We start from the raw sequence: 25,656 nt of genomic DNA, 5'->3' as shown, positions 1-25,656 counted from the left end.
TGATCTCTTACAGTATGTATATAGTTTATATTGCGTCTAGCGTGGCCGAGTAATTGCCAAAGGAAACTGCAGTGTTTAGAGAAGGATGCTGCGTGAGTCTGTCTGTAAATACTCCTGGCATGCTGTAATCTTCTTGCTAGAGGAGAATAGAATTCTGTTGCCATTGTATTGATTTTGTTCCAGGCAGGAGAGAAGAAGGAAGTGTTTTTATTAATGTCAGGCACAGCTTTCGATAACATTGATGAACGGTGTGTAATGCTTGAAGAGCCGAAGGGGATTGGATTGTGTTCACAGAGATGCATTTTTCTATGTATTGCACAGACGGACAACAAAACAAACATGAATGCAAACAATGTCCTTCTACATTTTTGTTTGTTCATTTGTGTAACTGCAAATGCTTTCCATGGTCTGCAGTTGTCATAGGACCCCAAGAGCTGACACATTCCTAGCAAAACTAGGATGAAACAACTATTACTTGCAAAAAAACGGAAGTCACCATGCATCATTATTTTGTGTCTTGCCATCTGAAGACATCTAATGCTCCAGTATAGTACACTAGTTGATACTATTTATACAATGCCTTGTCTTCGATCTCTACATAAAACTACTTTTTACATACCCCTGTCTAATGACATTTTCATGTCCAACATGCTTTTGAAAAATGGTGTTTAGATCATTCAAGTCTACAGAACTATAAACCTATCTTTATATCTTTTTCTCCAGATAAGCATGTAACCCGGCCCAAAATTCAGTCACTGATCCACCAATATTTATCGGATCATTATCTAATAAAGCACCCTGTGTCTTCATGTATACCTTGTTCCCATACCTCTACCTTCTAATCTTATTCACTTAAATAGTAAACCAGTATGAACCTTTTTTACTTTTACTCTTCTTTGGCTCTTTTACTTTTTTTATTTTCTGCCTCACTATGTTTAAAATTAGAAAATGACGATTTTTTTACACTACTACTACTACATATCCTTTGTCCTGTGCAGACTTACCATTCTGTGGTCCAATTCCACCTGTCTTCAAGGTTAAATGAAAAATAACATCTGACTTGTTTTTTTGCTGCCTTGTACAAATTCCCTGAGGGGTTTTAGTGTTAGGGGAAGACATCAGGAAAGGGAGAGCGTTAACTAGGGTTCTACTTTAATAAATAAAAGAAAACTACATCATTTGCCTTTACGAAACAGCAAGATCCCAGAGTTATCTAGGAGAACATTCTTGATGAAAACAGTGCAAGGCAATCGTAGTTTTGTACAGTGTTTTGAATTGGAACAACATTTATTTAAAGAATTAAATTGGTCTAGAGATGGTACCACACTTCTGAAAAACGTTTTCCCAAACGGTACCTGCTAAGTGTTGGAGGTGCCAGACAGCAGTGGGCTCTCTACTTCATATCTTTTGGGATTGCCCAAGATTGAGGCACTTCTGGGTACTGGTACGTTCTAATATACAGCAGGTGACTGACAGACACATCCCTAATGGTCCTGCATTTTTCCTCCATTAGCCCAATTCTTGAAAATGTATATTCTCCTTTACTACATTGGAGGTTGCCAACACCTACCATCTTTTGGTGCCTCATTCTACATGATCCTGTATGAGGTTGTATCAGGGTTACACGATAACCAACTGTCTCTGCAAAAACACACTTTCAAGTTGATACCATGGGTCGTGTACTTCTCTAAGCTATTGTGTTAATTTCCTTTTATGATCTATTTTGCTATATGTGTTCCGGTTTTCCATTACATACACTAAAAATATATTTTATTATCATTGTTTGAAATTTCCTTCTTTCAATAATAATGGTAAAAAATGAATTATTAATATACTGATGGTATTATTGCTTTTTCTTATTTCTTCTTGTGACTTTTTTTTTCAAAAAAGACGAGTTAGACCAAGGATATCCATATATTTTTTGAACATATTTATGCAACATTTATTTCAATGCTTAAATGATTTCTTTAAAGCTAGTAGTTGAAAGTTGCTTGGCTTGTAGAATGTGACTCGCTACTGAACCATATGCCATAGCAGGGGAGAAATATCAAGCAAAGAACAGTTTTCAGGTAGCAAATTCCATTATTCCTCAGAATAAAAGCAATGATCCATTAAAGAGGCCCTGGCTCTCTTTTATTTGGGCATTATATTGGACATGGCTGCTGATCACAAGTTCTTCTGTATTATCTTAAAAATGAAACTCCTTTATGGGTCAGATATTCTAAGAGAGATCCACATTACATCTGTGATGAATAATAAAAGAAATACAGTCACAGTAATATCCAATAATTATATGCATGGAGTCATAATGCAACTTTCATCGTTCAGTCTTATGTTTACACTGGAACAATTTAAAGATTAAAATGACATTAGGTTAATCCATTTTGCAATCTCCTGCAATTTACTCCACAGTAACCTTTCAAGTAGTGTCACGCATCAATGGTTAGCTCAGCAAATAACAACATACAGCAGAGACAGACCAGAGCAACTAACATAAAACTTCCATTTTGTACTTCATGTTTTTGGTTGTGGGGTATTGTGTTTAGGATGTGGAAAGTTTCAGAATTTACTATACTTGTGTTAAAAAATGATTTTGTTTCCGTTCTTAGTTTTGTTTCCATTGGATAGACATAGTAAGGCTCACCTATTCCAATATTAAGTTGTCTTTAATAGCTGTTCCTTGTGTATGTGCTGCCATCCTCAGTTTTACCTGGTATAATTTGAGAGTTTGGCATTTAAAAATAACCAAACATAATATACTGTGTTCTGTATGTCTGTGCTTTATGACTTGATCCTCGTCCTGTCTGTGTACAATGTTCAACCCAGAATTTTTTTTTAAGCCAAGTCGGAAGACATTGTAGGTCAGTGGCAGCCCTTGTATTGTGACCCAACTCTTCACTACCCACCCAAAAACAGCCGGGTAGTTACTGAAAAGTGTCAGGTGGGGCGCCCAACTGAAAGGGGCTGGGGAGCACACTGATGTGGCTATAAATAAAAAGGGCTGGAACTGTACCCCAAAAAAGGAAAGTGAAGTAAAAAAGTAGCAAATGAACAGATTCAGGCTGTACCATTGCTTAAAAAATGTCTTTAACCAGGTTATTGTTTGAAATACGAACAAGGTTGATGAATATAGTCAGGAGGCATTGACCAAAGGTTCCCTTTTGGTTAGACTTTCCATACTGCAAGCAGGACATATTAGATCACTGAATTGGAGCATTCATTGCTGCCCATATAAATATATATTTTAAATAATTTTACATTTCCTAGCCCCCATGTGATCTTTGTGTAATATTTGAAGAATTTAGTTCTCATTATAACAGGCAGGCCTTTTAGTTTGTCAGATTGGATAATTTAAAATTATCCAGTCTTTGGTTGGTACACATGAGCATTTGGTTTTGGCAAGCCTGTTAGTTTTGTATATTTCATTGGTAACAGATGCATAGCTGTGTGATTTATTTATTATCCCATTTTGTTTTTTGAACAATGAAAATTGGATACAGTCAAATGCAATTGAAAATCAAATGCTTCACCATCATTGCCATTGGCTTTGTGTGGCATCTGAAATCATGTTCTTGTTTCCAGGCTTGTGTGACACTGCAATAGCATAGCATAGCTGGGACAAATGTAAGGCTAATTCTAAGGGTCTGTAATCTAATCCTGCTTTTTTCACCTTTATATGTCCCTGTGCTGCTTTACAGGGCAAAATCATTTTGGTTATGTAGAGGCAAAGCCTGTTGTTGCACCATTAGAGCATCAAGTCCCTGACTTCTGTTGACATGTCAGAGAATTTAAAAACATCAGCATTTGTAATTAGATTTTTTAATTTTCCTAAGTGCTTTACTCTATTCATATTCTTGTCAGAGGTCACACCTATGCACTTTAGTAATGACTTAAAAAATATCCAGCTTGCCGCATTGTTCCTTGATTTATTGTTACCATATAAAAAAAGTACTGCAGCAAATAAAAAATGTTGAGGTGTAAATGAGCACTTTGAGTTTATAAAATATCAACAATATGTTTACTGAATTTTGAATTGCCCATTTCTAAAACTATTTGCAGTGCTGATCAGTTTTCAGATAACATTATGTGAGAGCTTGCTGCAGTTTTATCTGGATCTGGAAATAATATGGATCTGGAGAAAATATGGCTTAATCACTTAAACCGGTTTTTGAAATTATCCACAAAATAGGCTATTTATCTGAGTTCTGTGTATGTTCCATCTACTTTTATTTAGAACACTTCCAGTACATTATAAATACCAAACGATAAGGGGATAAAAAGCTACCTATCTTTTGCTGTGTTAAAGTGTATCTCCAGCCAAAATATATATATTTTTTTTTTTTGATAGACTGAGAAAGGATTGGAACCCCTGTCAAGTATTGCGGTCTGTGTTGCTGATACATCCACTCTTTCTATATGTCCTGCTGACCACTGACATTGAGACACAAAGTAAAGCAAACCCAAAATTTTAAACTTACATCAGAAGAATTGTAATTGTTCATTAGGAAAGGGTGAAGAATTTGGTTTAAGCACATTTCTTATGAAAAAGCAAGACCTTAAAAACATCAATAACCAGATCCCTAATGATACTGTCAATGTAAATCAGCTGAGCAGTAATGGGCGTATATTCCTGGGAATATGTCAAAATTACAAAAGATATAAGAGTGGAATGTATCCGCTGCATATTATTGGTACAATAAGTAATAACATAACTCCCGCACATGCACACATTACCAATACCTTCAGCACCTGTCTGTATTTTCAGTATGCCCAGGAAGCTAGGAAAATGTCTCATTGTGCCCCAAAAAACCTTTCAGATCTTTTGTGAATCGCTCCTATAATATCACCTATTAGTTTTAGAGGCATGCTATACATTATGCACTGTTATAAGTTATTATCTAAAAAACACATGCCTGCAGAATCTAGTGTGCTGGCAAACGTTAATGCTTTATCCTCAGATGCAAATACACCTAGACAGAGCTGTCAAGTATTGGCAGGTGTTTATCTCACCTTTGTCTCGCATCTTCGATAAATAATAACAAGTACATTTCACATTTCCTCTTAGATCTGGTTACTTTTTGTTTATTTTTTTTACCTTGAAGACAAATATAAAAGGATGAGCTATCAATATTGGAATGCGTTCTGTTTGTTACTGTACAATAGTAACAGAGGAGCATGTTTTTAGACTTCGTATCAGATGTAAGCTTAGAATCTAAATGTGGCTTTCCAAGGGGAATTAATTATCATATTTAATGCATAAAGTAATTAATAAAAAATGACCTTGACAATAATTCCTTATTAAAAGTAACTGAGAATTTCACATAAATATATTCCTGGGTACTCGCCTTTTTTCTAGTCCATTGTTTCTCAACCCTCATAACATAGGTGAACCCTTGAAACAGGTTTCGTGGCTTAGGGAACCCCTGCTATAATAACTATATCTACAGCATATAGAATGCTTCAGAGAATGCCTCTTACATTACTAGCCATTGGGAAGGATATCACTCATACAGATAGCCAGAAAGATCATTGGGGTCGCTTAAACTGACCTGAAAGTCACAAATTGCCTAAGGAACCCTAGAAACTCTGAAGGAACTCTAGCGTTCCATGAAACCCTACTGTTAAATACCCAGACATGTCTACTCTTCTGATTACTGGAATATAATAAAATCACCAGTGGGTTGGGTCAGAAACCATATAAAGGGGATGATAACGTGGGTCTGGGTATCTAATGCACGTGCTGTATCATTTACAACTGATTCAGCAGATTTACAACTGATTATTTATTTCATACAAACAGTAAATTGTATCTGCTACCAAATGTAAGACAAGTTAGAGAAGCAACAGATGGCCCCCTTGTTGCTTGTCCCTTACTTTTTGGATCCGGCTCCTAGATTTTAGGGAAGAATTGTCCACATATAAAATGCTATAAATGTAACATTTTATGTGTATATACTGTCACACTTACTTCTTCCTCACTAAAGCGCAGGCATCTCTCTCCTGGGCATGCAGCAAGTTCTGACTCTGGGTGTGCCTGCTCTCCCAAGTTTTATCAGTTTTGCCCAACCCACTGGCAAGTCAGCAAATAATCATCCTCCTAATCACCCTTGGCTATTTAGCTAGCTCAGACACAGCACTCCGCGTCCGTGCAACGTGTCTCCACTAGTGCTGAGCCACTATTTCTGTTGAGCTAGTTCCTGTACACCTGTTGCTGGATTCAGTGTTTCCCCTTTCCAGCTTTGGTGTTAACCCCGCGTTTCCCAGTCTGTTGTTTCCAGCTTATTTCCCTGTGCTGTTCCAGTTTTTCCCCCTGTCTGTAGATATTCTTGTGTCACCTGTGCCTCCTGTTGCTTCCAGTGTCTTTTGTGTTTCCTGTGTCTGCAGTGGCCCCTGTGTCACTGGTGTCTGTTTCCTGGATCCCTGGTATTTGACCCCTGGCTTGTAACCTGACTTCTCTTGTTTGCTGCCTTCCTTGACAATACTTCTGCCTTGTGATTTGGTACCATGTATCTTCCTGCCCACCCTGGTGTGCCCAAGGACCGCAACCTGGCGGTTGCCAGCAGCACAACATTCTCACCACTAGAGGCTGTGGAGAAGACCTGGTTGCCGCTTAGACTCTGCGCCTTGGCCCTTCTTAGGGCTCACACCACTCCCCAAGCGTGACAGGTACACAGGATCTTCTCAGAAAAGCAAATTACCCCCTGTCCTTGAGACAACATACTGAATATGCTGTCCCTGTCATTAAAAAAATCTAAAAAAAAAAAGCTATAAAGAAAGAACTTTCTAGGAGGAATGTATACATATTTTTTGCTCGCAGGCTGCAGACACTGTGCTCTGTTTACAAGAAATCCTCTCCAGAAGTCTGCTGGGAAACTAAAACTTTGTGTGTTGATCTCTTTGGTTCCCATCTGTACTTTTGTAGTTCCTTCAGCTGTCCTCCATGTCACTATAGTGCAGTGAAATAGCAAGGAGGTCCACACTCCCTTATGTGTCCATTTCCCAAAAAAACTTAAAAGATAGGTAAAAATTGCACTCTTTTTAAGTGATATAAAAAGGAGCTCTTATGTGTAACACTTATTTAAAGATGCCACATCACAATTATAGCTTTATAAACAAGGAAAAAAAAAAAAAAAGGCATCACATTTTTTTGGCATTGAAAAAAAAGGCATCAATTTTTTTTGGCATCGAATATCAAACGATTGTCCTTTGGTAAAACTTTCACACATTTTATTTGAAAACAATATTATTATACAAACAAGTCCCAGTTTCTTCTGGTCTACCAATTGGATGTTTCAAACATGCAAACTTAACGCGTTTCACAGACTACAACGGTCCACTTCGTCGGGAGCAATTTGAGCCATATCAGATGTAAGTAAGTTAAAAACATTTAAAGATAAAATCAAAATTCGTGTAGGAGAATACCTATCCTACACAGCAAGACAGCAGAACCATCACCAAAGGGAGCAACCAAATTCGCAAACAAAGCCCCAAGATAGATATAAAATAATCTTGACTTCCAATAGTCCAATGAATCATCAATGGATCATAACCATATATGCTTATGCTTCTTGTCTTCTGATCAATGGATGAGTTATTTAAATTTATATATATATATATATATATATATATATATATATATATATATCTTTAGGTTACTCTGGTCATGTGAATATTATTTTTTCAGATAAGATCTTCGGCCCTGGGCATGGCTGTCCACCTTTTGACAGCAAGGGTCATTGAGGATTGCTGCACATGCACCACTAGGCCTTCCTGCTGATATGGGTATGGGGAATATGTGGGTAAGTGGGGCTTTTCATATGACAATTCTGGAACATGCACACACAAGTGCCAACGTTACAGGGAGAAGATCAGCCTGAGTGTTGCCACCAGTAATGAGAACACTCCTGTAACTGGCAAGATTACCCGGTATTTTTTTTACCTACTGCAATACTAACTGCAAACCTAAGGGTTCAAATAGTTGTGTTTAAATCTTTTCAAAAGAAATTGCTTTTTAGTTTACCGACGTTTTAAAAATACTTTAAATGCAAGACCGAACAAACTTCTGCAGAGCTATGTTATTTTCAATATATACAAAAAATGTACTTGGTTACAAATAGAATATGTCATCTGCTTTTGTGTACATAGCTTGGCATGAGGTATTTGAAAACAACAAAAGCTTATAATGTTTCTGTCAGAACAGCTTTACTGAAAGGGAATTAGAGATATCAGGAGTAATCCTTTGTAAAAGGATAACCTCTCTAAGAAAAACCAGCTAATCTTCAAATGATTTTTCTTTACTCTTCATATATCCTGCTGTTAGCTCAGTGTTAATCTTTAATTTTGGAAATAGCATTTAATATCATTAATTCTCAACTACTATGCAAATGTATGTTAAAAATATACATTGAATGTAGTATCTCATTGTGTAAAATAGGTTAAAATGCTGTTTTCCAGTAATACTTTTACAAACATACTATTAGGTAATTACTATAAAATTATCCTCTAGTTGTAATAATTATTGTTCTTTCAGGGCCTATTAGTAAAAAAGGGATTAGTAAAAGGGAAAAAAGAAAGTCATTTAAAATAGAAATTCACCAATAATTTATAAATTCTCCATTCTCACCAATGTGCTGAGAAAGGGCATGTGTTTCCCATGTTATATGCATGGGACCACCGTTCATTGGAACTGGCACCCAAAGCACTTTCACATCACACCTGCCAAATAGAGTAACATGCAGGTCCAACGTTTTATTTATTACAGTTACAGTATCATTTAAAAAAATGAAAAGAGGGTATGAGGTCCTTTTTATATTTAAGCCAGAGCCTTATCCAGGCATGCAGCCTGAAATGAAGGGTAAATAAATTAGGGAACACCAAGCCTTTGGTGCTCCCTTCCTTTGTCTTCTCTCAACATTGTAGGATCCAATGGGACAAGGCATCTTCCCTACATCCGATCCCCTAAACAGGAAGTAATTACTTAATGAGGGGCTTATAGAGAAATCTGGAAGTCACCTTAAATAAGAGGTTCAAGAGATATCTGGTCCATTCCAGTTTATTTGTCTTCAGAGGTAGATCCACATTTATCACGCCGTTCATCGATATAATGACGATGACGATCATGTCTCCTAACTGCAAATAAACAACAAAGTCATAATTTAAAAGTTATTAAAAGGTTAGGGTTTATAAACTTGTGCTATGTGTTTTGTTAAAGTTGGAATCTGTGTGGCAAAATTATGTGGCAGTAATTAATGATCATCCTACTAACCACTCAGGTACCTGTGTAGTATCATGAATCCACCGGTGTTTCATATTCATATTTAGAATGTTAACCTCTCATTGAGCAGCCTTGGTGGTTTAGGTTTATGAGGATCTGTGCCTTTAAATACATAAAGTGGAAATATATTTCTGCAAAAAAATTTGTGTCAATCAAGCAGGTTCATTATTGTAGAAAAGATCCTTCTGAAATAAATCACACTTACCTGCTTGATCTCTGCCTTCCGATAAGGCCGGAGTTGCTGGCACTGAATTACCATTCACAGGGGTTACGTCACCCAGGCCTGGCCAATCCAGATGGCTGAAGATTGGAACCCAAAAGGGGAGAAGAAGATGGGCAGTGCCCACAACAGAACAGAAATAGTTGAGTGTATTTACAAAATTGCAAGTACCTGCCTGAATTTAGCAAAATAAGTTTAGTTCTGTTTTAACTGATGCAGTAACCCGCTAAGGATGTTCACCTGTAGTGGGACTCCATTCCAGTTCCATTAGCTATTTAATGAGAATGGCCATTTAGCTTAAAACGGAAGGGACCTAGGTAATAGTAATTGTTTATGTATAGCTTGTGTGCTTCTATAGCTGGACATGATGTGAATGTAATTGAAAGATGGAGTTAAATTTGTTTAGTTTTCGCTATCGTGGGCACCCCTGGTCTAGATGATGCCAAACATGCTCCAGCCTAGAAAAAATGCAAGCTGTATCATTTTTGCTAGAGTTTTTAATGGACAGTCTCAGAAAATCAGTGTGCAGTGAAATCAGAATAAGATATTTTAGTACAGAAGAGCCTGTACAACCATTCAATGCTGAAGGTAAACTGTATATTCTGCTTCCAAATAAGGTACTTTTACTGTGACTTAAGGTAAGGGCAGTGTTTTATGTATATATATATATTTATATATATATATATATATATATATATATATAGTATTCTATTCAACATCACATTTTTTTTAGACATGCTGTTTGCATTTTTTTTCTTTTTTCAGGCTATGCTCCTTATAACTGCTTAACTGGTAAGCTGCAATATATTGTTTTTAGGAGCTTAGCTACACCTGAAACTAAGAACTATATTTCTATAGTAAACTATTTAGATTTCATAAATAAAATATGTGATAAATGTTTGTAATGTCCTTATTTAGTCCTCTGACAGTCTGACAGTGAAGAAACATTACCACTTTATTAACTCACGAAGATAATATATACATATAAGGGGTGTGTGTAATTGACTCTCCGGTCTTAAACTCTGCTTTTATTGCAAATACTTCATTTACCCAACACAGATTTACATCTTCTTAGATCTTTAGAGCATGCGGCTCTTGAGCCTCCGTGTTGTGGCTCCCTTCCCTATTTACCATGGCCGGAATTAACACTTCTGCCACCGGGGTAAATAGGGATCATTCCCTCTCCTCCGTATGCATTGCAGGGGAGAGGGATTTCCCTTAAGGGGGTGTTCCTGGTGGGGGCAGGGCCATTAGGGCACAACTCGAGGGAGAGTCCAGCCTAGTGTGCTCCTGCCTACCCCTGAAATAGCTTAGTGGCCAAAAAAGTTTGCTGACCTCTGCAGTAAAGTTTCTCTTTGACTTTAAATTGAATTGTTACATGACTGTAGTGTAAGAATTCAGTTTAGTTAAATATGAAGCTGACTTATTTGTGGGGAAGAATTGGTGCCAGGGAATGGAATTTATGAAGCTGACTTAGCCAAAGATGCTTTTGATTCATCGACCACTGGGTTTTGAGCCTAGGACACTTCCACTGCAGCGCTCTTATTCTCTCACTGGGCTCATAACCCAGAGGGTGATGGACCGAAACTAAAGCGCATATTTTTGTTATGTCAGATTGTGGCATCCTGTCTGCCAGAGATACGTAGACATGTCCTGTTTTTCGTTTTGGTTTTCAATGAACATCATCTTTAAGAAGATATTTTGGTCATAGAAGAGATGTGGCTGTGATTAGAATAGATAGCAATTTTCGTAATCTTCTAAATTTTTAACTGAAGAACAGTAGTAGGCAAACAATGTGCATGTGATTAAGAACCAGTGTGATGACTGTGGTGGTGATTGTTTACAAGTTAAGAATGATTCTGCCAATATTACTAAAAAATTAAATAAAATTAAGGAAGCATTGTTTTTTTAGAAAGTAATAAGAATATAAAAGGTAATAGGTAAAAGGCTATCAAATTTTTATAGATTGCAGTGCAAGTAGCAGCTAGGGTAGGGGGTCAGAGATGTGTACCATACACAAGTGTAGGAGTCAGGGATAGAAGTAATATGCAACTTATTAAAGTGCAAAGGTCAGGGGTTTGTTACATACTTTGTGTAGGGTCAGGAGTACCAAACATTGTGCAAGTGTCAGAGGTATGGTCAACAACACCCCTATTTATTCCAATAACTCGCTTATAGCACAACAATACCCCCTGTGACATTTCAAACACACACCCACATACCTATATACACATACATACACACCCACACCTACAGTATACTCATACCTACCATATTACCGTCCTCTGATGCCATTGATGACTCCCCTTTTAGCCTTTTTAATGCATTGTACTTCACAATTATCTGAGTTTTTATTATACTATTTAATGTTAATATCCATGAAATTCAAGGAATAACAGAGCAGATATACTAAATCAATACTCATTGGTATGCCTGTAAAACTAAATATGTATAAGTAATTTGTAGTTATGACAATGGAGTACACACATATGATTGTAAGGCAATGGATCCTATTTGTGTTCACCTTTAATAAACATGTACTTTATCCAAGTGTTTCATTGGAATTAAAATGACTCTTCGTTGTTTGTGTTATGTTGGTGGTATGTCATCCAAAAAAATGTTCTGATTCATTATGACCTTGTCTTAGGTAGTGGCTTACCAATTTGGCATTTTCGCGTTGTTTTTTTTAAGCTTGTAAGTTGTTCGCAAATAGACCTAAATTTGGATCGACAATTATCAAGACAGTTGCAGAATTTGCATAATGAAATCTGGCACTAGATTCAATTGAGTTTTGTGTGCTGTAAAACACAACCAGGCAATTCATCAAATGAATTAATAACTTTTATTACTTCCTGTGTATGCCAGCACAGTTACACAGCAATGCCTCTTTTTTAATGTCATATGTTCATATAGGTAGTAGAAATTTTTCAAATGAAGTCTTTTATTGACATAGTGCATTAAATATCTGTGAGTCACAGTGCATGGACTGTAGTTGTTGGATCCAACACTGCTGACTTATGGGGTGAGGTTAAAATGCAACATGTGTTATCAAGCTTAATGACTAAATTATATTGACTTGTCTGATAATTCATTTTTAGATGTCGCTGGCTTGCATTCCTGTTTTTCTTACATCATTTATTTTTACTGCTTTCAGGAAAATCAAAGCCATTAGGCAAATGTGACCTGCATTTCCCTTTATAACTGGAGCCACAGAAACAAGTAACACATACGCAAAATATGGATGGTTTAATTGAACAGAACAGTGTGCTTATGCATAATAAAATCACAGAGGCTGGGAAAAGGAATGGCTTAATCAACACAAGAAATTTAATGGCAGAAAATAAAGATGGGATGGTGTCCGTTTATCCAACCCCTCAATACCAGAGTCACATTGTTGGAACTATCTCAACACAGACTGCAATAGACAACATAAAAAATGACCCAGTTCAACAGCTGCTGGATCCTAACATGTTGCAACAGACTGTGGAGTCCCACTATCGCCCCAACATTATTCTGTATTCTGAGAATGTCTTACGTTCTTGGGGAGAGAATGTCAGCGCGGAATGCTGCGAAACCACATTTATTGAAGACCGATCACCAACCAAAGACAGTCTTGATTACCCAGATACCAAGTTTATTGACCTTTCTTCTGAAGACATCAAAATCCACACCCTTTCCTACGATGTGGAAGAGGAGGAGGAATTTCAAGAGTTAGAGGTTTGTCTAATAAATGTTAAAATGTGATAAATAAGAGCAATCTCAATTAAAGCTGGGGGTGTAAGACTTTTATGTGGATGAGTTTCTGCTAAGTGTACACACAATCAGATGATCGTCATCCAAGATGAATGGTCCTACCATGTGGCAAAATAATGAACAACCAATCTGGAACAATCGTTCACATCTATGGAAGAGAGCGAAGCAAGGTCTCACTCGCTACTCCTCTCCCTTCCAGTCTTTATGGAACAGGTCTGAGCTGTGTGTACAGATCTTGTCCATTCATCTGTCACTGGAAATTATCCAGAAAGATTGTTTCCACTGACATCTGTACCATCTTTGAATTTTAGATTCAGGTTGGCTTACTACACTTACTAGGAGTTCAATAAGAGAGATTCTTTTTTTGCTGTTTGTTAACTGTAGACATTGGGTATACCAAAAAGGAAGTGAGGGAAAATCTGCAACAAATACACAAATGACAATAAATAACTGATGGAGGCTTTTCTCAACTCCACTAAGAAAAGAGACCTTACTTCTGTCTGTGCTACTGCTGGAGTAGAAGTGAGCATAAAATCTAACAGAGCCACAGATAGTAGTAAAAGCCTTAAAAGTTACAACCTTAAACAAAATGTTCGGCTAGACAATCATTTTATCCTTTTCCTAATTAAACATTGAGACTTCCTCCTACAAAAAACTTAGTTCCCTTTGCAAACCAGCAGTACTTTTAGAGCACACTGTAATAGAGTAATAGACACACTGCTAAGTACAAGTCCCATGAACACCTACCAAGGAATACAGGAATATGAATGACCAAGTATGAGTTTCTGAAATTCACTACACAGTGTGGTCAAACCATGGTGCCAATTAGATTCAATTAAACTGGCTGCCCATCTGCTAAAACAGAAAGTTCAGTTAGGACTATAAAAATAAACTGCAATGTCTGCCTAATGGGAATTTTGATCTTTGTAACTTCGGGCTGTAAATATCTCCCTTTCTGCTTGTTCAGAATGGTTGAACCATGATTGCTCTGCAGTACAGTTGAACCATGATTGCCTGCCAAATGCAATAAAAACATTTCTTCTAACAATGTTTTAGAGAAAATATACTGAGCACAATGTGCACAGCATCATTTATTAAAGTATTTCATACCTGCAAGAAATTTTTGTTTCAAACAAACAATACTGTAACAGTGTCCTTGCCTTCCATTACCATTATCGGTGAATCTGTGTAACCTGCATATTTGTTTTGCAATATTTATATTATATTTAACTATGTTTTATATATAACTGCTTTATATTTTAAGGAAAATAATTGACACAAGAAGATAATGTGACATGGTTCCCCCATAATTTAATTTAAAAATATAATGATGAGCTGACATTTGAAGAGTTGTCACTTCTAATATTACTTATCACTTGTCACTTATCATCTGCCACTTCTCATAGCGATCATTGTTGTTTCTCTATGACAAGTGATGTTGGACTGTGGAAAATTATAACCTAATTTAGACACTGAGATGTAAACCAAGGCCAGTCCCTAAGCATTTTAATTAATATTTTTAAAGATGCCGAACATCATGGTTCTCTTTTACAATTACCATTAGTTTATTAGCTTATTAAAGCTCACTTTTCTTGGAGTCAGATTATAAATTGATGTGGTTATTGTCAGCATAGCTGTATAACAACATTTGTCAGGTGGAAAAAATGAGAATGGTGACACTATTTTGTTAAATGCAATGAACAGTGTATATATATTTTGGGAAAGAATATAGGAATATGAAGGTAAGGGGACATCAGTATCAGTTACAGGACAAGTAAATAATCAGAGAAATACAAAACATACCCTGCTTTTTTGAAAAATGTAAAAAATAAAGGTAAATTCGAAGCACCTAATACACAGTAAAATCTATATTAGTGTATTTATAGCCTTCTTAAGTATTTGCAAATCTGCCCAGTCTGTCGATAGATCCAGGCATACCTCCCATGCAGCACAGACAGGGTGTGGCCATTGACGGCTTGGTCACCCCCATTCATTCATTTATATTAAACAAAAAAAGGTGTCACAGTACACCCAAAATCTTATAATTTCTCCACTCCTATAAACATGATGACTTTTAGAGCAATAGTTCTGTACAAACCAGTAGAGCCAAAACTGGTTTAAAATGCTGATTTTAGTTTCTCTCCCAATAAAGCAAAGAAAAATACTGCAGGCTGCATTATTCAATTATTCAGTTCAAAGTGAGCAACCAAGTATATTCAGCAAAAAACACAAAATTATGTTTAGCTAAAATTAATTTACCTGCTGTAAGGAAAAAAAACAATTTGCCAATGCTTTTTTTAAGCAGGATATTAGCACATATTTTTAAATATATAAACCTATGATTTATTTTAAATATGTATATATACAGTGCCAAAGTGGAAAAGGTAACTCCATGAACCATGAACTTCCTAAGAGTTTCTGGGTAGAACTACGATCTGATGGACATGAATCTGTTCTGCATACAGAATTTTTCATAAACAATACCAAGTGTGCAGTGGGGATTGGAGATGATGATGATGATTACAACTGAGAATCAATGACCTACTGGATCATGGGCTCGGATTAGAAGTTCTTATTTTGTGCTGCCAAAAGATAACCTGCATGGAGCTGTATGTGGTGTGTTATACTCAAGGTTTGCAGAAGGAAAAAAAAGTAATATTACAGAAAGAGATATTTAAGCAGATAGACTTTGTATTACCAATCTAACCTTAACTTGGCCAGTCTTCACGAGGATACTTGGGAGCTATGGCCAATGCAGAAGGGAAGAAAGAACTTCAGCTAAGGGATATTATTTCTAAAAAAATATAAATATATAAGGGAAAGTATAGAAAAATCAATTCAAAATAATTTGTATGCATAATATGTGGTGGTAAAAAAAGAGGAAAATGTGCAGAACTGCAAATAGGCTTAGGGAGCTTTTTGCATAGTGTGTATTTCCATAATAAATAATTGGTTACCAGTTAAATGCATCATTATACCTGAGAGTGGATCTGTCCCTGTAAAAAAGAAACAGGTCTTTTTATAAAATGGTGAATCTGATATTCACACATGGACCTACATTATTCTTCATCAGAGAATGTTTGATGAATATTAGATTCACTGCTTTATAAACAGGCCGCTTAGTAATTACAACATGTTATATTTCAAGGGAACATGTCTAAGATCTCTAAGATCTTCAAATGCCTCACCCCTTCCCCACTTCATTAAAATACTTCTCTGTGCTCTCTTACAAGATCTTCCACTGCGACGGAAGTCAATGACGTGCAACAAGTATGCAGCTGTGAAGTAACTACATTGGGTGCATAATGCTATCAGCAGGATAGATCACAAATATATAATTAGCAAGAGGAAAGGATTTGGAAGTAAATAGATGTTTTTCCTATTATTACAATTTCCCTGTAGACATGTGTTTGTAGTTTTTGGTAATGATAATAAAGTCTTTATGTTGAGGATTCTATGATCTAGCACTATTAATGGCAATATAAAATTCAGTAGGCAAGCTGGAAGCAGTATAAGAACTTAATTCACAATATGTTGAAAGAATTAGAAATGATATTATGCATTGTGCTGCTTCTTATCTGGATTATTTTAGGTTTCATTTTACATAGCATTGCTCTCAGTGTATCACTGATTGAATATTTTCTCTGAATTGGGTTGCCAAAATCATACATTATATAATGAAATCTAAAAGGGAATATATTAATCTGCTTGTATTTCCATATCTTTTCTGAAATACAACCTAATGTATGGGAAATTTCAATAACCGATATTTATTAAAAAATAATCAGGGAAGCGAGAGTAACTTTTAAAGTGCTGACCATCATGTGTATATTACCCATAAACAAGAGACCCATTTATGGTAAACTGATCCTCGTTATCCTTTCCCTCCCCTGTAGTTCTATTTACCGGTCATGATTGAAACTCTAGGCCCCATATAACTTCTATGAGGAGCTTACACAGAATTGACAGTTTTTAGGCCTGGCTGTTTCAGGAGGCACGGCGGGAATACAAAATAACTGTATTGAATCCAATACAAATAAATCCTTATATCATATATATATAATACATGCTACTGTACAGTTATATTACAGGTTTCACTATTGTTATGCACCCTTTTTTAACAGATTTTTGTGTTTTTTATTTAAAGTTTATTAATAAGTTTATTAAATTTTGGACATATGTCGGTGAGTTATGCCTAAGAATTATGGGCCTACAATGTAAAAAAAATTTCCATGCAGAACAACGAAATACTTTTGCATGAAAATATGGACAGAATTAGAACACCAGGGAGGTTAAGAACATTTTGCATTCCTATAGATTTGTATGGCAATGCAAAACTCATTTACACATTGGGCCTGATGTTTTAAAGCTCTCCAGGGCTGGAGAAGATACAATTTTACCAGTAAACCTTGATGATCCAGAAAACCTGGAAAAGATTTTTTTTTAAACCTTATTTGCTAATTGTTAGCAAATGTTTTCAATCTTGGACCATATCTATTGCAGATTTGCTGGATCACCCAGGTTCACTGATGAAAATGTATCTTCTCCAGTCTTGGAGAGTTTTAAAAAAGCAGGCCTATTAACTTCTGTGGATGTACATTTTTGTTGTTTTTATAAACTGGTATGATTTAAATTGTGCCTAAACTCAGAAACAAATATATATTGTATTAAACCTTACAAAGTTCTCAAATATGGTTTATTATTATTTTTTATACTTACTTACTTTAATTTAGTCTGGTAATCCTGCCAGTAATACACAAACTTTCCTAAAGTATTGCTCAAGTATAATAACTCAAAACACTTATAATTCTCAATATGTTTCCATCTGAATAGTGGTTCTATTTCTACCACTGTCTTCTGTTGAACCTCCGCTGGTGGGTTGTATACCAAGTAATAATAGACTTTGATATGTAAGAAGGAGACCTGTATAAATTGTGCACAAACACTACCTCCCTTATATAATATTACACAGTATTTATATAGCACCAACATATTACGCAGCACTTTACAAAGTCCGTAGTCATGTCACTAGCTGTCCCTCAAAGGAGCTCTCAATCTATTGTCCCTATCATAATCATTTGTCTTTAATAGTCTACGGTCAATTTCGGGGGAAAGCCAATTACCTTACTGCATGTTTTTTGGAATGTGGGAGGAAACTGGAGTACCCAGAGAAAACCCGCACAAAACAGGGAGAACCTGCAAACTCCACGCAGTTAGTGTCCTGGCTGAGATGCGAACCTGGGACCTAGCGCTGCAATGGCCAGAGTGCTAACCACTGAGGCTCTGTGCCCCTGGGAAATGTTAATGCCTTGGTTGCTATACATCTTTGACATCTAAAAAATGACCTTGGTTGCTATACATCTTTGACATCTAAAAAAAAAAATAGTTGCCATGACTTGCCTAAAGAGGAACGAAACACAAATCTGAAAAACAATTGTAACCAGGCAGGTCCTTGCACAGGAGATGTCCCATCTGCAATAAAATAACCTGACCTACCTAATTGCAATTTTTTTTTATTTATGTGCATTCCCCTGTCACAATTCCATCTCCGGTACCGCCATTTTTTTCCTTCTCTTCCTGCTTTAGTTTCTAGGTTATCTTGATGGGCTCACTGATAAAATATTTTGTTTCTTTTCCCTTTTCGGAAACCATAGAAAGCTTGTAAGGTTCGGATTTTCCCTGATTTAGCAAATTATTTCTGCAATATTTTAAAATTCTATGTATTCTAATGGCTATACAAAATGTCAAGATTGAGTTAGAAACTACAACTGTGATTAGTAAAATCTTAATGGATTTATTCTGGAGTTAAAAAAGCAGCTTAAGACATAAAATTAGAAACCACACACAATATTCTCTGTTTTGAATCCAGAAATGAACCATTGTGAGAAAACCCTTTAGGGGATCTTAGACTTCTGTTTTGCTGCCAGATATTAAAGAGCAATTCACATTTTTTCCTATAGTCATTTGTTGAAGTGTGACTTTTATCCTTTGGCTTCCAAGCCTATGTACTGCACAGTGGTGCTGATAAATGTCTTCTTTAAAATGAGTAATCATTGCAGGAGGGGAAGCCTTAGGCAGCTCTTTTCTATTGTGGTGCAAAATGAAAAAGCTTGACATTGAGTTTTCTTCTCAGTATGGTATAATCATCCAAAGTACATTTCTAGGACTAAAGTACTAATCTGCAAAGGACTTAAACTGATTTTTTTTGTACTAAGAAATTAAGTAAATGAGGGAAAATTGGACAGTTAAGAAGTAAATGGTAATCTTTTATTCTTACTGTATGTATTATAGGTGAGGACTAGTGATATTAGAATTTATACAGTCAGTTATTCTACAGCCAATATTTAGGTATATCTCTAAACTGTTGATCTGAAAAGATTTTAAAGTGGACAGTCAGTCATAACCCTGAGCAAGCAAGGCAGTAATTTCAGAACCAGAACAATAATAGAGGTCTCACCCAGACTCTGTTAGGTGTGCTTAGTGTAAAGCATCAGCTATAAACATTTTTACGTATTGTATTTTTTGGATTTTTACCAGACACACAATTTTATAGCTTCACATATTTAGTATATTTATCACTTGATGTTTAAGACATGGAAATATTCCTGTTCAGTACATATTAAAATACATTTTTGTATCAATAAATTCCACCTATTTATTCTACAGGTTCTCAAGTGATCTTCTAAAATGCAAAAGTATCATGTAGCCTTTAATTTAGCCTGAAGGTGGAATTCTGGGCTCATTTTCACAACTTTCCAACATATTATAGGGGTAACCCAACAAATGTGACCACAGTAAGTGGTCATATTTCATATCACATGTTTAAGGTCAGAATTAAGGATGACTTCTAATTCAAACACTGCTCCCCCCCAAACAAAATGGTAATGTTCTCTTGTGGCCAGTCTGTAGACATTCACACATTCCCACATTGATAGCAAGCAGTAGATGAGTTTTTCATTCATGTCATCCCATTCCTTACCCCCTAGAGCAATTAGAGGGCTGGAAGGCTGCGACAGTTGAGGAATAATTTCTCCACATTGCAGCTACAGAGGTCAGTGAGGGTTTGTGCTAAAGCACATTTACTGCTTGTTATCAATAAGTACATATTTGAATGTGCATATTCTGAACAGGGATTTACTTGTGAACTTTTACACCTCAAAACAACATATTCAATTATTAAATCGTTTGTAATAAAAGCCGTACCAGCTACACATACTTACTTTCTCTTTGCTCAATTGCTGCTGCATTCAGGCCTTCAAGGGTTTATTTGTATGACAAGTGTGTGGGACATAACATTCTGTCATTGCTCACCATGCTGCTGTAGGTGCGGCGAGCTATTCAGAATAAGAAATCCCAAGTTATTTTCAAGTGATGTTGGAATTCCAACCAGAAACAATTATTTTACTCCACTCCTGCATGCCAAACAAAGCAAGAACTTAAGTAATACAATTCCCATACCTACTTATGTGAGAATAAACCATTTGCAGGTTTTACGTTCTTGTAATTTAATTGACAGCACATAATGTTAATGACCTGGCGTGCAAGCCCTGTAATTTTTAGGATATAATATCAACTAAATCAATTTAACTTTTCTTGAGGGCATTAGCGATTAGCCTCAGCTCCTGAGTAAACATGATTTCTTTTCCATGGTACAGCGGGATCCCTGCAGTTTTACTGAATATAAATTCATTTTCTTGCAAACAAATGCCCACACTGACCGACACATTTCCCACAGCATTCCCTTAGCTAAATATCTTCTCTCAGCATGAAGACTGCTCAAGATAATGTATTAAACCCCTGCTCAATGCACTCATTGCTTGAAATGTGAAATACAGTCCACAATCATGTCCACAATGAGTATTATTTGACTGTCGATATGGATCAAGACTGGATAAGTCAAATATGTATTTTTGATTATAGAGTGTCCTGAGGTGCAAGCACACATGGACAAATTTACTAAGTTATTAATCTCCCAAATATTGTTTGAATATTCACTTTAATCATCCAAACATAAAAAAAGCATCTGAACATGGCTGGCTGTTCAAAGAGTGTACGATTTACTTTTTTAGGATTGGATAATTTAAGTTAATATTTACACAATTTATCATGAAGATTTTCAACCTTTCTTAGTAAATCAGCTTCACTGCTTTTAAAGGAATTACTAAATAACAAAAGGTTACCTTACTCGCTATTAAGATCAGTACACATTATCATTCAAGATTGTTTCCAGTGAAAATCTAGAGTGTTTCTAGGGTTCCCTCAATGTCCTAATAGGTCATTAGATATGCAAAGTGAAGAATTATTAAAGACCAACCACTAAGAATTGTATTGTGTTATTATTGTATTATTATTATACAGCCAGCCTTACTAAAGTGTCACCTGCAACATTAACCAACCATCATTCCAAGTGATAATTATAACAAGTTCATTCTTAGCTTTTCAATGCTGTTGAGAGTAAAGCTTTATGCGGGTGATGTCAGTACTAAAATAAAATAACTTTACCTGCTAATTAATAAATTAAATATTAAAATGTAAGGTAAATAAATACATTTAACTGTCCTTGTTCCATCTCAAGTGCCGCCTAAAACAGATAGTGAACAGGCATGGTAGTACGTTTTTTTGCAGAAGGTACATCACCTGTCCTCTCTGCAATAAAAGTTGTCTGATCGAAGATTTTCTTTGTGGAATTATAGTTCTGCTTGAAATATTTATGTACCCCCTGTACTGTATCACATCAGTAGTATGCAAAAATACCAGTTGTTTGTGAGCACACCTTAAGAATGTCAATAATATAATAAAAAATAATATATTTAAGGTAACTAAAGAGTATTTCCTTACCAAAAAAATCAACACACGTGATGTATGATATATTTTTTTCCATAACTGTCAATGTTTTAGTTAGGTATAAAATCCTCCACAGTGCTCAACCCAGACATTTTTTTAATCCGGGTGGGAAGAAATTGTAGGTGGGTGGCAGCCCCTGTATTGTGACCAAACTCTTTAGTAACCACCGAAAAACAGCCAGGTGGGTGCTGAAAAGTGCCAGGTGGTGCACCCAGCTAGAAGGGTGTTCAAGTATATTTTAAAAAAGTCCTGGTTGTTCCTGGATGTAGTGTGTAATGTAAGAAGGCTTAGCATCGGTTTGTCCTTTTAAACAGTGTCTGTGATAACATTTTTTGAAGTCATGCCCAAATTACTTACTTACCCACCCCACTTTGTGCTAATATACCTTGTAGTCTGCTCCCAGGTAGCACCCACTCTAAGGAAGCCTACTGAAAAATGTGATGTACTATAATGGGTTCACTTCCTGCTTTGTTTCGAAGGATAAAGCATAAATGTAAATATTGTTTAGAAATAAATTTTACATAAGAATTGGTAGGAGCCGTAATATATACCAGCAGTCTGCATATCCCCACTCAATGCAGCCCATGTCATAATTAGCCATAAAAAAACATATAGGATTCTTATCAGGAATACACTGCAACCGATCCTAGGCAAAATTGTGGGCACTTTTCATGTGCTTTATTGCTGCAGAGAATAGGAAGGGCAAAACAATTTCTCCACTAAGCTGTATTTATCCTTTAGGTTGCTATCTGAGCTGTCCTTTAGATACTGCAGTGTGCAAAGCCATTTAATGTGTCATCTGCACAGGGATAGTGAAAGGGCGCATAACACCTAATCCTGACAACCTAAGCAAACCGTTTCTCATTCATCCTCCTTGAAACATGTTATTAGGAGAATAATACATTGCGCTTCTCCTTCTGCTCTCATCCTTAACAAAAGCTGCGGAGCTTCTGAAAGCAATTCCCTGAAAATTATTGCTGTTGTATGCAGCTCTGTTAAATGGAGGGAAAAATGATCTTTCAGACCGAATATAAGCTAATCATTTTGCACGAGACATGGCAGAATGTATGTGAAGTGGTCTCTGCTGTAACAGGAACCTGTGCTGGTAGGTTTATGTCAGGCATTAGTATCTGCAACTTTATTATATTTATTTATTATATTATATTATATATTTGTATGATATATATATATATATATATATATATATATAAATAGAGAGAGAGTATGACTTTCTTACATCATTGAATAAATATCACTGCTGCCCACACCCAAGATTCCAGCTGTGCATTATAATACAGAATGGACAACTGTGTACTTTTATGATACACTAGGTGTTATGGACAATTTCTACTTCCATTTATATCAAAATGAACACTGCAAGTTTAGTGCAAGTAAAGTCAAGGATAAACAAAAAAATGTCTAAAAGAAAGAAGCATGTGAATTCTTTCTCAGTAGCTTATCTGGAAAACAAATAGGGGGGGGGGGCATAATTTGTACCAGGTCGGGCCACTTAGAAGCTATTCAGAGTTCATTATTATAATTGGTTTACACAGTTTTTTTACACAGCTTTCTGTCATTGCCCCTGATTCATCATTGAAATCCGCGATCGCTGGAAGCGCGAACGTACGCGCGGCCAGCGATCGCGGATTACCGCGGTCCGGACTCGAGTATGCGCATACACCCGCCAGTAAAAAGCTGTCGGATAAGCGCGGCTCCGTGCGCAAGCTTTTTCCGTTGCTGAATAGCGCGACCGCGTACGATTCCGGATCGCTAATACGAATGCGCGACCGATAATCCGATTCTGCTTGATGAATCAGGGGCATTGTCTCACCCTGAGTCTGTGGATTAAAGTAGAACTAAAGGTAAAAAAATAAAAAATTATGTGAGCAGGCAGACTATTTTTTGCAGAAGAAACAGGTTGTCCCATGATAGTCTACTTTCTCCATTATTGGAGAACTTTAATATATCAGGCCCACGTATGTAATCAAAACACGGACCCTTGCCATGCTCTTAAGTACACAAGAATATGATTGGTTAGACCCACAAATGTTATTTTTCACCCTAAATTTTTCTTGATACAGACTTTTTAGAATATAAAATGCCATATTTTGAAGGTTTAAATAAAATAGTTTACTGCTATATAACATTTCAGTAACCCTGTTGTAAATGCCTTTTCAATTTTATTCACAACGCATTGACATTTTGTTTACAATATGTAAATAATTTTTTGGGCATGATCGGGGCACAAGGTCATATTGAAGTCTATAGCAGTGCAAAAGAAGAAAATGATATGCAGCAAATCCCTGAAGTACATGAACATTTCCCAACACCTACCTACAGGTTATAAAGAATTCACTGTATATTGTTTTTCCTGTTCACCATTACTGAAAAAAGATTCACAGCTGTGACTTGTTTGAGTCTTTGTTTGCTTCTAGTAACTCAGCTATTTCATAACAATAACCCTGAAAATGCAACAGATCATTGCTATCTACACATGAAATGTTTTTCAGTCTGCTCTTAGGGATGTATTAGCTGTAGAAGGATCAATCAGAAGAATTACAAATAATTAACTCTACAAAAACCTTAAAATTATATACATTACATAAGTTCCATCCCTTATGGTAAATGAAGAACTGTTCTTATCTTTATCAATCTGCTATATATATCACTTTTCACATGGGTAGTTACCAATGGCCCTATAAATCTCCATTATGTGATCATCTGACTGTTCATTCACTACTTTTTCTGCAATAAAAGTTCAAATGCAAGGACAGCTATGTGGCTTGTAAATTTGCACATGAGGACAAAAAGGACAAAAAAGGTTCATCAAGGTAAAAGGAAACCTGGTGGGGGGCATGTAAGTCAGACTAGAGAAATATTTGTTATGCTTTACCTATTGATTGCCTTATTTATTGGTAATATACAGTAAAGTCCATAAATATTTGGACAGAGACAACTTTTTTCTAATTTCGGTTCTGTACATTACCACAATTAATTTTAAATGGAACAACTCAAATGCAGTAGAACTGCAAACTTTCAGCTTTAATTCAGTGGGTTGAACAAAAGGATTGCATAAAAATGTGAGGAACTAAAGCCTTTTTTTAAAGCAGGGGCTCAAAAGTAATTGGACAAATTAAAAAGCTGAAAACATCACGCTCTGACTTTTGAACACTGGGTTTTTGAGGGTTCTTTTGTTGTTATTCTGCCTCTCACAGCTACAATAAACCTACCATTACAATTATAGACTGGTCATTTCTTTGTCAGACGGTAAACATACAAAATCAGCAGGGAATGAAATACTTCTTTCCCTCACTGTATATTGTAATAAATTGTCATAAATGCAACAATTATTGGAATATACACAGCTTTATTGTGGTCTTTACCGATTGTATCATCATGGGTATAGTCAGACCGATAAACTATACAGTAAAATCCCTGGCTTAGACATACCAAAAACAATATGGGCTAACACCTCTCATCCCGACGCGGGTCGCCAATGGGCTTCTGCAGGGGATATATCCCAATTGTTATGAAATCGATGTGCATAGAAACATACATATGTATA

The 25,656-nt window shown here is 36.1% G+C and overlaps 1 protein-coding gene across 3 annotated transcripts in view; it reads left to right on the top strand.

Moving 5' to 3' along the window:
- SYNDIG1 (synapse differentiation inducing 1) overlaps positions 1–25,656 on the top strand; it is a 138,685-nt gene that overhangs the window by 53,852 nt on the left and 59,177 nt on the right. For all 3 annotated transcript variants that reach the window (XM_072409405.1, XM_072409406.1, XM_072409407.1), the window contains one exon: positions 12,649–13,211. In XM_072409405.1, coding sequence (XP_072265506.1) covers positions 12,732–13,211 — 480 coding nt within the window. In that variant the 5' untranslated portion in view covers positions 12,649–12,731. The remainder of the gene's footprint in view (positions 1–12,648; positions 13,212–25,656) is intronic.

This window comes from Pyxicephalus adspersus, chromosome 4 (assembly GCF_032062135.1).
Source record: "Pyxicephalus adspersus chromosome 4, UCB_Pads_2.0, whole genome shotgun sequence".
NCBI classification, from domain to species: domain Eukaryota; kingdom Metazoa; phylum Chordata; class Amphibia; order Anura; family Pyxicephalidae; genus Pyxicephalus; species Pyxicephalus adspersus.
This window is presented reverse-complemented; position numbering and strand designations above follow the sequence as displayed.